This window comes from Maylandia zebra, linkage group LG17 (genome assembly GCF_041146795.1).
Source record: "Maylandia zebra isolate NMK-2024a linkage group LG17, Mzebra_GT3a, whole genome shotgun sequence".
Taxonomy (NCBI): Eukaryota; Metazoa; Chordata; class Actinopteri; order Cichliformes; family Cichlidae; genus Maylandia; species Maylandia zebra.
The window spans coordinates 5686819-5700725 of record NC_135183.1 but is presented as its reverse complement, the minus strand read 5'-3'; the positions used below and the strand labels follow the sequence as shown (position 1 = coordinate 5700725).

At 37.9% G+C, this 13907-nt stretch overlaps 1 protein-coding gene across 2 annotated transcripts in view; it reads right to left on the bottom strand.

The window, feature by feature from the left end:
* The window catches only part of jak1 (Janus kinase 1), a 31509-nt gene that overhangs the window by 17306 nt on the left and 296 nt on the right, over nt 1–13907 (bottom strand). For both annotated transcript variants that reach the window (XM_014412527.4, XM_014412528.4), the window contains exons 2-3: nt 4314–4522; nt 2719–2842 (exon numbers count right to left, since the gene is read on the bottom strand). In XM_014412527.4, coding sequence (XP_014268013.3) covers nt 2719–2842; nt 4314–4515 — 326 coding nt within the window. In that variant the 5' untranslated portion in view covers nt 4516–4522. The remainder of the gene's footprint in view (nt 1–2718; nt 2843–4313; nt 4523–13907) is intronic.

Genomic DNA, 13907 nt, shown 5'->3' with positions numbered 1-13907 from the left:
TAAAAAAAATATCTGCATCTACGCTCTGTTTTGCTACTTTCTGACCTTATATAAATCTATCCTGATGGTATTTTTATCTTTGTGTGTGCTTTGTTTAGACCATGTTCATATCATGATATGATCATAATAACTCACTTGTTTTTAGGTGGCTGCACTTTGATACAAGAAGCTCATACACAAAATATGCACCACAGTTAGGCTCTATGTACACTTGATTTTCCCTCTACTAGCTATTGTCAAAACAGAGCACAGATAAAGAGGAAGTGTAACTGACACCACAGTGGGTTTTTTTCCTCTTTGCATGACATGCTACTCAAGTTGTGAGTAGCACAGTACAGTGGGGTAGTAGAGTCAAGTACAAATATGGCATTATTTTACTGGTTTTAAAAAACTGGCAAAATAAACTCTTCACTGAAGTATTCTTCACTGGGTCGAGTCTGTTGCAATACTTTGCCATTATCACGCGAAATGGTCGAACAAACTGCTTTCTGTTCCTATTTTTAGTTCCTTTTATAGCTGTTGTAAGACTATATTATTTTATGAGCAGCAAAACAACTCCCTCACTCACCTTGACCTTCAGCTGAGTCCTGTGTTGGCTTTCCTTTCTCTTTTTTTAAATAAGGTCTAACAAATGTTTCATTTCAATTTGGGGTTCAAAACACGCCACAGTAACAACAAATTCTCGCTGCAAAAACTAAAGCTGTAATCCAGAAATGACCAAACTCCCCAATCAATCACAAATATATCATTTGGTCCAGACATTTTTATTCTATTCTATTATTGTGAAATATCTTATCCTATCGTCTTACTTAAAGAGCACTCGTATTTATGAAAAAATGTCTGATGCTGACAAGTTTTTGTTTTAAATCAGAGCACACAGAATGGCTTACAAGTACAGAAAAAACCATATAAGGAAGCAATTCTGCCCTATCCAGAAGTCTGAATTCTTAGCTTGTGCTAAACAAAAGTGAAACAAAATAATTTAGTCTTAATAGTGTCTTTGGGTTTTTGGGACATGGTTGCTTTAATACAGTTTGAACCACTGCTCTATCCCAACAAGCGAGGAGAGATTCCATACCTAATTGACAGTGTTCCTAGCTAGGAGGAGGCAAGTCAAGGTTCCCGTCTTTAATTTCTGCCTGAGTTGCAATGCCCAGATTCCAGCACCTAATATTCTGTCTGGCCTGTAAAGACTTGGTTGGGTCCCCTGACAACCCCCTGATAACCAGCTAGGACAAGTTGCATACTGCATGATGCTCTGAGATGTAAGCTATAATCTCGCTTTTTAGCCCATACCTCTTGAGTCAGGCTTTATCGGGCTCGGAGCATCATACAGTATGCAACTTGTCCTAGCTGGTTATCAGGGGGGTTGTCAGGGGACCCAACCAAGTCCCTCATATTAGCTAGGAGGGATTACAGCTTAGCAAACTATGTCGAGCTTAAAGTCAGAGTATTATGTGTTGCGAAAGACCACGTTAACCTGCCCCTGACCAGTTACGGTTTAAAATCAGCTGAAAGCACAAGCTGACTCTTTCATTTACGGCATGTTCTAAATACAGTCGAGTCGCTATAGGGGAAATATGTTTTATATGTGAAAACTGTTAAGCTGTACCTTAATAGAACCATAGAATTAATTGCAAACTGTGTTGCATTGCATAATACAGAACACATGCTAAGAATACCTGTTCAGTCAATAAAAATAATTTCCCTTTGATCTTCTTTGTCAGGTTATGGGGCAATAATATTTCATTTTTAAATGTCTCCAGTTCAGAGCTCTAATGTGCAGTCATCACCTTAGCGAAAAAAACAAAACAAAAAAAACCCAACAATAGCCCCAAGTGCACTTTCAGCAATAAAATAATTAACATGAATGACCCATGAAATGCCCCTTTTTATGTGAGTATGCACAGAGCCTGAAGCAAATTGTGCTGCTTTACAGAGAAAGTTTATAATGTGAAACCCGTTGCTTCCTGCTGGGGTTTTAGATTTATCAAGTCAACTAAAGCAAAGAAAGCCTGGCAGTGTTTAACTTTATTTGCAGTATTCTCTTCTGGTATCACGAAATGTACACCCTCTGATACAATACAGGAAACAATTCACATATGATAAAAAATTAGAGTATTCAACTCCAGAGTAGGGATGGGTATCGTTTAGGTTTTATTTTATTTCTGCAAAATGATAAGCACCGTCCAGCCGCACGCACGAGGCGATACGCACTAACTCACTAATGGAGATTTACCACACCCGCAGTAGATGTGCTCGGTGTGAGGTTTTGTAGCAAGCTATCAAATACGGTGCATTTCTCGGCTTTAAAAAAAAAACGCTATGTGTCGCCAGGTGTTTCATCAGATTTGAGGTGTTACCTCCTTTGCACAGTATCACCTTAAAGCACTTGTTGCAGGCTGCTGAGTTTGCATCTTTTGCTGTGAAGTACAGCCAGACTTTTGACCGCATCACCTTGGTCATTTTTGATCTGTAGCTCTGCTCTAAAAGAACGTACGTACCTGGGCCTGCCTACTATCCTTGGAAAGGTAAAATGATTGGCTAGAATCCAAAGTGTATGACATCTCAGGAAAAAAAAAAACAAGCACCGAAATGTGCGCTGCTTTTCGGTCTGGTTACTACCGTTTATGTCAGAACCAGTGCCATAATGGCACCGGATATCGGTACCCATCCCTACTCCAGAGCGCTCATTTGCTGCCGTGACATCATTCTTACCTCATGCGATAGTGGAACTTGATACTGGTTTCATCTGTGACCTCGAACTCGTAGTTTGGGGGATACCAAGTGCCAGTGAGCTCATCGTACAGGGCAAATAGGTTATGGCACAAGGGAGAGATAGCTGAGAGACAGAAAAGCAGAGGGGGAGGGGGGAGGGGGATCAATAGTCAGGCTATTAGAATAATGACATTGGAAGAGGATTACAGCCTGTTTAAAGAGAGTGTTTAAGAGATATGGAATACAATCTGCTTCTAAACAGACACATAGAGAGCATAGACCACTATATCGTTGCAAAAGATGAAATGTTTTATGACTCGTAGAAAAGGCTCCACTCTGTCCATCTGTTGTTCTGACTTGGGATGTGCCAGTCTGATATCTGGATCAGATATCTGGTTGGATCCCGAATAGCTGGATAAGATACTGGAGACAATGCACTGATCTACAACATTTCTATTCAATTCAGTTCTATTTAGTTAACTACACCATGCAACGGCAGCAGAGTACTGGCTGTTAGCCAGAGTGCTAACATAGCATGGAGGAAGCTGGCAGTAAAAGGACAGCAGTTGGGAGACATTTCACACTACAGAGCTACATTTGCACAGCAGCAACAACAGCTTTTATTTCGTATGTTTCATATGTTTTTACTTTCACTTCACACTTGGGTGAAAGTGAGTTGTTGCAGGTAAAAAGCTGCAATGATGATATTGATATCTTTCTTACTCCTTCTTACAGCCTCACATTTAAACATTGTTCACATTTGTCTGGATGTCACCAAAACTGAAGCTTCTGGTACCTTTCAATACCAAAGTTCCATAAAGTATCATGTATGTTCCTGGTTCTCAGTATCAAGTTTGAAATCCCACCATTGTGACAATGGAAGCTAGGCAGCTAACAGTATTATTGTTTAGTTAGAGAAATAAATGTGCATACATGTAAAGGCAATGAGACTGTTTAAGAGACAACGAATATAATCTGGTTCCACAACTGTGGTTCAGGGGGTTGGGAAGCTCATCTGTAACCGGAAGGTTGCCGGTTCGATCCCCAGCTCTTTCTGTCCTGGTCGTTGTGTCCTTGGGCAAGACACTTTACCCTACCGCCTACTGGTGATGGCCAGAGGGGCCGATGGCACAATATGGCAGCCTCGCTTCTGTCAGTCTGCCCCAGGGCAGCTGTGGCTACAACTGTAGCTGCCTCCACCAGTGTGTGAATGTGAGAGTGAATGAATAGTGGAATTGTAAAGCACTTTGGCTGCCTAGAAAAGCGCTATATAAATGCAATCCATTATTATTGTTATTATTTTTAAACAGAGACAAAAAGAAGTGTACTTTTGCTTAATATACTTTTCTGATTTTGACAAAATCTAAAACTTGACAGTCAGCATATGTAAGATTGCACGCAATAGGTATAAGATTAAAGCTAATCATTATTAATAACTTTATGCTTTTGTCTTTTGAATCTGGATAACCCATTTTACTATATACTATATTCAGTTACAGAGAAAAAAGGAAAATACACTCTTAATTACTGCAACAGGAAAAGATTAAATCAAAGAACTGGCAAATGACAATTCTGTAAACAAGTCAGCCACTTACAGCATTTCTTGGCAGCGTCCACGCAGAGGTTCTCAGCAGTGTAGTGGCCTTTTGGGTATTTCAGTGGGTCAATGTCAAGTCTGTAAAAGTGGATTTCCAGGCCTTTAATGGAAGCAGGTGAGGAAGAAGTCTGGGGTTTCCTAGGTTTCCTCATCTTCAAACAGAGTTGCCTGCCCAACTCCATCACGTACAAAGTTGGCATTCAGACCCTAAAGAAGTGAAATTAAAAAAAAAAAAAAAAAAAAAAAACAGAAAAAAGGGGGTAGGGGTAGGAAGTGGGAATGTTAGAATCACATTTGGAAATTCTTAAAATTTTGGTCTGTGGAGAGGAAAACTGTGAAAATTTACTGTGCTGACAGAATGAAGAACAGGCAACTCATACAAGCTTCATGTACCACAGGTTCCTAATGATTATTTCCTGTTTCTAGTTGAGGAACAGATATTTTGCATCCTCTGCCACTGTCAGGGATCACATATTCAAACTATAATATTTAATCTAATTAATATTTTAGTTATTTTGTAATGTGTTACTCTGTACATATTTTAATATACAGTTTTTGTTCTCTGGCAGCTCTAATGCTATAACATTGTGACCATAGTCACATGATAACTCATTGAAAACTTCAATTATATTCAATATTCTACTAATGGTCACAGCTTTTCAAACTTTAGTTCTTCTTACTTAGTTGTATTGCCTTAAAGGAAGTTCACTATCTTAAACTAATTACTAAATAAAATCATTATAAGCTTGAGAGCACCACAAGAACTAACTTTGCAGTTACTTAACAGTCATTCCCATTACAGCATAAGTAATTATATAACGTTATTGAACACAACAGCAACCTGGTCTTAAAGTCAGCCAGTCAAGACAAACCGCTCAAGTTCAAAGTGAAAAAAGGTGACTTAAGTGGCATGGATGTTTATATCACATAGGCTGGGCTGACAATTACTTATATTCAACAGAACCATGTCTATGGTTTACAGAAAAAATATCCATTGAGTGGCAGTTCTGCAGAAGTGTCTTGTAGTTGTCAGTGTTGATTGGCCAGACTGCTTCGATTTGATGGGAAGGCAACGGTAACTAAAATAAAAACGTGTTACAACCAAGGTATGTAAAAGAGCATACTTTGAAGAGCAACATGTGAAATCTTGAAGCTGGCAGGCTAAAGCAGCAGAAGACCATAATGGGCACCACTCCTGTAAGCTCAGAACAGGAAACTGAGGCTACAATTCACAGGGCTCACCAAACTTGGACAATAGGAAATTGGAAAAATGCTGTCTGGTCTTGTGAGCCTTTATTTGTCCTGCAACTTCCAGATGGTTGGGTCATAATTTGGAAAACCTTCCGTTCTGCCTTAAACCAAAGATTCAGGCTGCTGCTGCTGCTAGTGGTGGTGTGGGGGATTTTCTTTTCTTAGTGCACTTAGGGGTCATTATTACTAACTGACCGTTGTTCAAATACCACAGTCTACCTGAGTATTGCTGCTGTCCATCCCTGTATATACCACCATGTATGCATTTCATTTAGATTTCCCAAACATGAAAATGAGATCACTGTACACAAATGCCATTCACAGCTACTAGTAGGTCTCAACCCAATAGAGCATTTTTGGGATGTGGTGGAACGGAAGATTTGCAATCAACTGTTCTGCAATAGCGGAGTGATGCAATCATGTCAATAAGAACTAGAGATGGCACGATACCACTTTTTTATGTCCGATACCGATACCGATATCATAAATTTGGATATCTGCCGATACCGATATGAATCCGATATAGTGTTTTTTAATCAACAAAACTGTTTTTTAAAATATCTTGCTGCATTTTGCAAGTCTGCAAGTTCATACTCAAGTTTAAAACAACAACTACACTAAAGCTATTCTGTTATACCTGTATACAAAAAAAATATTTCATAGTTCAGCAATACTGATCAATCTAATAAACTTAAACCTACACCATCCTCCCTATTCTGGTATTTTAAAGAGTACTTAGCGTAAATATTAAGCAACCTAACTAATAGGGTTCCAACTCCCAGCAACAACAAACATAAATAAATAAAAAATAAGGAACCACCCCTCACGCGCCACCTCATGATGCTTAATCGACGTAATCAACCTTAATTTGATGCAGTGTGAAAAAAAAATGCACAGAAATCAATTATTTTTCAAGAAATATTAAATAGATTCAACATCTTTCTTCAACAAAATTGCAGACTGCACAGATGGTACCTTCCCAAAGTAAAAAGTACTATAGCTTACTAGGGTATATATTAGACTTAATAGTTACTATATACAGTAATTGACTTCTATTCATTTTACATCAAATTAAAACTTTGGGTGTCAGATAATTATTTATTAAAAGCTCGACATTTTAAATGAGAATAAGAAAGAAAAGTATGTCTTTGTGCCCCCTTTTCCCTGTTCATGCCCTATCGGCCCCCCTGGCTAAACTTTGCTAGATCCGCCCCTGCACAGTTACCAGCGTCAGCTACGTAGAAAAAGATCCTCGAGTAGAAAGTAATATTAAATAAATTCTAACAACAGCTTATCAAGCTTAAATGTTCTGCTGTTGTTCAGCCGCTGGTTTCCTCTTTCTGGTGCAAAGTGGGCCAAAAACAAACAAGAGAGACGGACTCGCGACAGAAAAGCCGATCAGCTGATCATTTAAGCAGTTTCACGATTGAAGTAGCAGCCGGAGAGCGAGAGGCAGTCGCTTGTTAAGCTTAACGTGGGAATGCTTTACAAACATTCAGAGATGGACTTACACACTTGCTTTACTTCTCTCGGGGATAACTTTGTCGGAGATGAAATGCCAGGTTGCTAGCGAAGCTCCACATGCTATCCAGACCACCAACAGGTCCGGCATGCCACAGCTGCTCTATCACGTGATGCATACTGCTCCGACTGCTAACGTTCTGAGGTGAGTTACGGCGTGTTGCAAGTTTTGCGAGGTGCTTTCGTGATATTTAATGGATCGGATTACATTTTTTATTTTTCTCCGATATCCGATCCAGTAATTTAGGTCAGTATCGGACCGATACCGATACGTAATATCGGATCGGTCCATCTCTAATAAGAACAAACAACTCTGAGGAATTTTTCTAGCACCTTGTTGAAATCATGCCTATCATAATAAGATGTGCTGAACAGAACAGGTTAGGTTTAGGATTTAAAATGTAAAGTGTCACATTTTCACCAATTCTTTTTTTGAACAACATGGTCTACGTGCTATATAGATTATTTAATGTTGGCAGAGCCCAGGAGAACCACTACTATGACATGTTCAATTCAATTCAATTCAATTCAATAAAACTTTATTGATCCTGAAGGTTGACCCCGAAGGAAATTGGGTTAAGGCTGCCGACCTTTGCCAGCGCCGACTTACCCTTCTGACCATACATACATTACACAAACATCACATGGGGAAGACAGGTCACAGAGGTATAACAATGGAAAATGCACCACATGAGGAAAGATAAGGAGAAAAAAAATAACTCCCCCCAGACTGAGCTTCAACAGGGAGATCAGTTTGAGAACAGAAAAAAACACCTCTGCACATGAAAAAAAAACTCTAAATACGCCAAAGAAACACATGACAAGCAACAGGGGTGGGTAAAGGGTGAGAGACAGCCGATTTAGACAGTACATCCGGGCCTGCAGCCTGTGCGCTGGTCTCCTTGATCCACCGTCAGCATTGGAAGGGAATAAGCGTCGAAGGCGTTTGGAAAGGGAGGGGGATGAGTGTGTGCATATCAGTGTATATGTATGTGTGCGTGTCCAGAGTTCAGCTGAGACAGTGTCCTTCACCCTGCTAGGCTAAGTAAACAGTCTTCCAGCCAACCCAGGTGGCCTGGATGTTCTTCACATCTTCCAACAGGACAACACGTTCTCACTACAGAAGCAGACCAACAAACCAAGAGAGTATGTGTTTTAAGACCCCAGAGAGCCACGAGATTTGAAATCACAGCACTTTCTAGCAGATTCCCGTACAGCAAGTGGGGAAGGGCTTTAACCATGCAATGCTTGAGTCAAGTGCACATACATCAACCAGCATGCAGCCTGTTTCAGTTGCTCCTGCTTTTTCTCTTTACTTGCACTTTTTTCTTATTTATTTCTTTGTCCTTTACTTAGTACTTAGACTGTTTGTCTACATAATTTCCTCAGTGATTATTAAAGTATTCTGATTGTCAGTTTTTCACCACAAGAACTTCTGCTCTCAACATACACAATTAACAAAACAATTAACTATTATTCAGCATGGAATACAACACACTTCTAAATAAAATATTGCATAAAAGCCCAGGCACGGGAGCAACGATTATTGGAAAAAAAGACAAACTTGAATTTAACCTTAAAGACTGAATTAAGCCTCACTTGACAAATTAAGAACAAAAAGGTCATCAGGAGCAAAGCACAAAATAATATTTGGTTTCTGGAATTTGCTGCCAATACTTCACGTATACGCCATGATGAGCTTGAGCAACTTTGAGTTTTTTGTTTACCGAGAGATATCAACATCCTGCAAGAAGCTGACATTCCAGCAATCCCACCTCACCACAACTCAGCACCCAGCTTAGGCACACAGCAGTACCATAACTAGCCTTGTTCTCAGTTAACTCAGTTTTCTGTATTGATACAATTAAAAATTCACTGTATTGCTGCATTTATCAACTATGCTGCACATTTTTCCCTGCATGCTCTCGTTTCAGAGTCATTCGTTAATCATATTTCTTTGTTTTTTTATTGTAGCATTAAAAATAAATATTTAACATTTAATTGCGTTTGTTTATCTATTTACGTCTCAGTCTCTTTGTAGCCTCTATTTAGAGAAAATTTCCCTTCTAAAGTTTCTTTTAGCTACTTAAAAGAGAAAAACTTCCATTTATTAATCATTCTAGGGCTACGCTTCATAATGCTGACCTCCTAACGCTATATATCCCTATCAAGCTCATATCCGTTTACTGTTATTATTATTGGTGGTGGTGTTTAATAATTCCACTCAATGCCATATCCCCCGCATTAAGCTTGTTTCCCCTACACCAGCTTTCATCTAGCACTTATAATTTCTCATCACTTTTCATCACTGTTACAGCTGAGTTTCTTAAGAAGAGAATTTCAATGACTCATTCTTTTTATTTGTAACTCAGGCAGTGTTCCTCTGAGCACTGAGTGTGTGAATGTGAGAGTGAATGAATAGTGGAACTGTAAAGCGCTTTGGGTGCCTAGAAAAGCGCTATATATATGCAATCCATTATTATTATTATTATTATTATTACTTCAGTTATCATCAGTACTTTAGAAAGTCACTATCCCTTTTTTGTTTCATATTAAAATGTAAAAATGCACAAGATGTATCTATGAGAAATACATTTTACAACAAACAAAGTTCATCCTAATGATAAACACAGTTTATCATGAAGTTTATCATAAAGCAAACACAAATGACATGGCAGCAAACTTGTGACACCAGTTCGATGAGGCTTTTGCAATGATTACGCCACTACTTTCCACAGCAGTTGAAAAAACAAATTGTTAAGCGCTGGTTCCCTCGGTAACTTCACGTCTACATTATGTCTGAAGCATTTTTTTTTCACTGAACAAAACAAGACCTTGGAAGAGTTTATGATGTTACGATTGTCTGACAGTAAAAGCTGAATTTTCTGAGGTGTAGTTAAAATTAAAAGTCTTCACAAAAGTCAGAACAAAGAATGCCTCTACTTGTGCCCACATTTTCATAGAAAAAAAAAAGACAGAATGTGTTGCCTTAAAGCTGCAACAGTGGATGTATTAGTCACCACCAGCCTTGTCGTTAATGTTCCCCTGTGATGTTCTGCAGACAGGAGTCATACTTGACACAAGCACTGTAGCCCTAACCTTTCTCAACATTATCCATCTATGTGTGACAATGCAAAAGTCAAAACCAATCCCATTAAACTGCCATTAACCTCCCAACTCCCAACCCAAATACAAAGTCCAATTGCGCGTGTGTCCAAGTGTAACAATAAAGTAATTAACAGTTCTTTTTTTCCAGCATTTCTAATAGTAACACATTTAAAGGAAACTATATTGTTCACTACACTGAGAAAGGAATACTTTGAGCAATGCCCTGATATGATTCATGTGTGAAAACCACTAGCAATATATCTGCAAAGTGCTTGACGGGACTCCTCTAACTGCAATTCAGGTTCTTATTCTATTGGAGAAGTGAGTTCTATTCACGTTGTATCAGGTATTGACGAGTTCTGTTGAATGTGGAAAATGATGAGGCAATGTAGTTAAGATATTTGTTAGAAAAGTTAATGTCAAGACATGCTCAGCATGTGATGCATACTTTGCTACCTGTGCTCAAAGTATTACGAACAACAGAGTTGGAGGTGGACAAACTATGGGACGAAACCATTTCCTGATTTCCCCAAGTATATGTTGTATAACGAAAAACACATTTCCCACCGACATCCTTATGTCTGTGATATGTCCACACAGGTCAACATAATACAGACTATTATACAGGCTAGACATGTTTTTACTTACGTTCCTATAAACTCAATTACATTTGAAATGTTGTGTGGATCACTTAGGCAGCATAGGGCGCTAAATGCACACTTTACATTACTGTATAACTTACAGTTCATGCATTAACCATCCACAATGAATCCAAAATGATGAAATCACTGGTCACTTTTCCCTAACTACTGAAAACTAAGACTGTCTGATTTAAAATGGATTTAAATATGGATTAAAAGCACCATGGGAACAAATTCATGTGAATATCAAGAAAGTGAAAATGGAAAAAAAGAGCTTTTTTCCCCCCCTATGACATTCTACTGTTGCATACATGTACTATAGCTGCATTCAAGCAAGCACAGGTGTTTATGAGTTTTATGGAGTGCAATTAAAATGTTACTTGGATTATCAGATGGAGCTCCAGTGCTACACGTGCAAATAAGAGCATAGCCTACATTGTCAGTGTTTGCAAAGACCAAAATCCAAAGTCCTTCATGGGACAAATTTTGTAAACCAGTGCTTGCCAGTAGACTGCTGGAATCAACCTATTATATCAGAATCAAACTAAAGGAAGTCAAATGGTCCTACCTGTGACTGAGTACACAGGCCACACAATTGCCTTCCCTAGTCTGGGCCTCACACCCCACCGGATGATGTGGTTTCTCTCACCATCTCAATACCTTTTCTTTCTTTTTCAGTTGAATTCTATTCAAATGTCAAGTACATTCGGTGCCCAAGACAAGTTTTTTAAAGGGAACCTATTCAGCTCATTTGCAGTTTACAGTTGGCTCTACAAAGTAGCTTTGCTTCATAATTCAAAATAATGATAATAATATCCATCTTATTTTGGGGATCCCCTATGTTTATCCTGTCAGTTAAAAAAAATCCTTTTTAGCTCCTCACCCATTTCATTATGGGTTTATAATCAGCTCAAATGATTAATCAGTTAACAAATAATTGGTCTACTGATCAACAACTTTTAGCTATAGCTCAATTACAGTTTAATTATTAATGCTGTAAGACCAAGAAGTACTGGGTTCTGACAGCAGTATTAATCCATTATAAGGGTCTAAGGAAAGTCAAGCAATTAAAAGATCATTTAAGTGGTGCCCAATTCTACAAAAGACTTAAATTTTACTTTCTGTTTCAGATGATTCACATTCAATCCGTTACTTTTGTCATAATCATATGACTTGTGTCTAAGCCACAACACAATGAGTCAAAAGATAAAAGTATTTTCATAGACTGTTCATTAACCTGGCTCTGTTTTATTTTCTGTTAACTTATGGAAGCATGACGAAGTGATTGGATGGCAAGGGATACAGACTTTGTTTTTATTATAGGTTAGTTATTATTTTTGAATCCTATGTTATGTAGTTTAGAAGGTGAAAAAAATACATTCCAGACCACATTTTTTAAACATTTATCAGTATGGAATTAATAGAATTAAATCTTTACCATACAGTACCTGCACTTAAGATTTCAGAAGAAACTAATAATAAGACAGAAAAGAAGTAGGTAATGAGTGAAACTAAACTTAAAACAAAAAGAAAAAAAAGGAAGGACCATTTTGTAACAATTTTTAATTAGGTATCAATAATGTGTTACATAAGTGTCTCACTTAAATAACAATACAGAGAAACTCAAATATGGTCAAGCATTACCATCAAAAGTGCCACTTAGCTATCAGGAGAAAAAGTCATCATAACTTTCTCTTTGATGTCAAATATCAGGGTGAATACCAAAAGGTGGGCATACCGAGATCAACAATATCAAAGTAAAGTTCAACTGTGATCACGTTTCCATATGTATTCACATTAAAAAATGTCATCAATAATATTTTTGAATTACACTAATCTATTCATCATTTTTGGTTATCATTGCAGATAAATCTGCTGCTTGTTCAATCTGATCAATAAATTTTCGACCAAAAGTACAGCTGGGGAAAAGCTCTAGGAACTATATTCTAATTAATGTTCAACATGCCTCTTTGGTTATGTGTTTTTTTGTGTGCTGTGGATCAAAAAAAAAACATGTGCCCACCTCTGTCAGCCTCAAAGCCACTTACCTTTCACTGCGTGGCTTTATTTTACTTAATGTGACATTTCCAGCCTGAAACAGGAGTTTATTTTCACTTACTATCACTGGACCAAAGGCTTCTGCGTCAGTTAATTGTCTGGTCTACTGTGTGGGTTATACAAAACGTCAAAAATCGTGGGAAAGACCCATCACGAGTTCCCAGAATCCAAGCTAAATGTCTTGTCTACAACAATGAAAAAAACAACAACAACAAAACAACGGCAGTAGCATAAATCACAAACAGGAAAACAGAAATAATCACATTTGAAAAGATGAAACTAGTGGCTTTGTCATTTTGCTATAAAAAAAAGAAAGAAAAGAAACGTCTTTAAAAAAAAACGTGTAGATTTGATTTATAAACTGATCAGTCGACTGTAGTGTACTAATTTCATGTGGAGGATACAAAATTAATCCCACATGTGTTTGTTCTCTTCTAATGAATACAATTCATAAAAATGCCGAAGCCAATCATTTTATGTAATTCTGCCTTTTCTGTGTTAGTCACCTCTGGGTCCACTTTGTCAGATACAAATCCTGAGATTAACCATTATTACCAAATCCTTTATAACAATCATAAACACAGAGTATCCATGTCAATCTAATCCACGATTTTCCTTGACATGTTGTTAAATGTTTAATGGAACATAATGGACTCTTTTTGTATATTACGGTAAATCGGATTACATAAATTGTGTAATACATGTGCTAATAATTCGTCCTCGCTTTCCTTAAGCCTACTTATCCTTCACCGTACTTCTGTATTGTTTAAATAATATAATTATAGTTTAACCCATCTTCCTGTATTGTGACAGGGACAATGGAGGCGGTGCCATTCCTATCAAGTGCATTGACGTTGGTTAACGTGAGCATGCTAGCTAGTAAGTTAACTTAGATTGCCAAAGAAAAGCCCAACGCCAACATTTTTACTCTTGGCAGCATCGGAGAATGATGATAAACGACAGGATGTGTTTAACAGACCAGAAGACGTGCTCTGTGTTCGACGGAAATATTT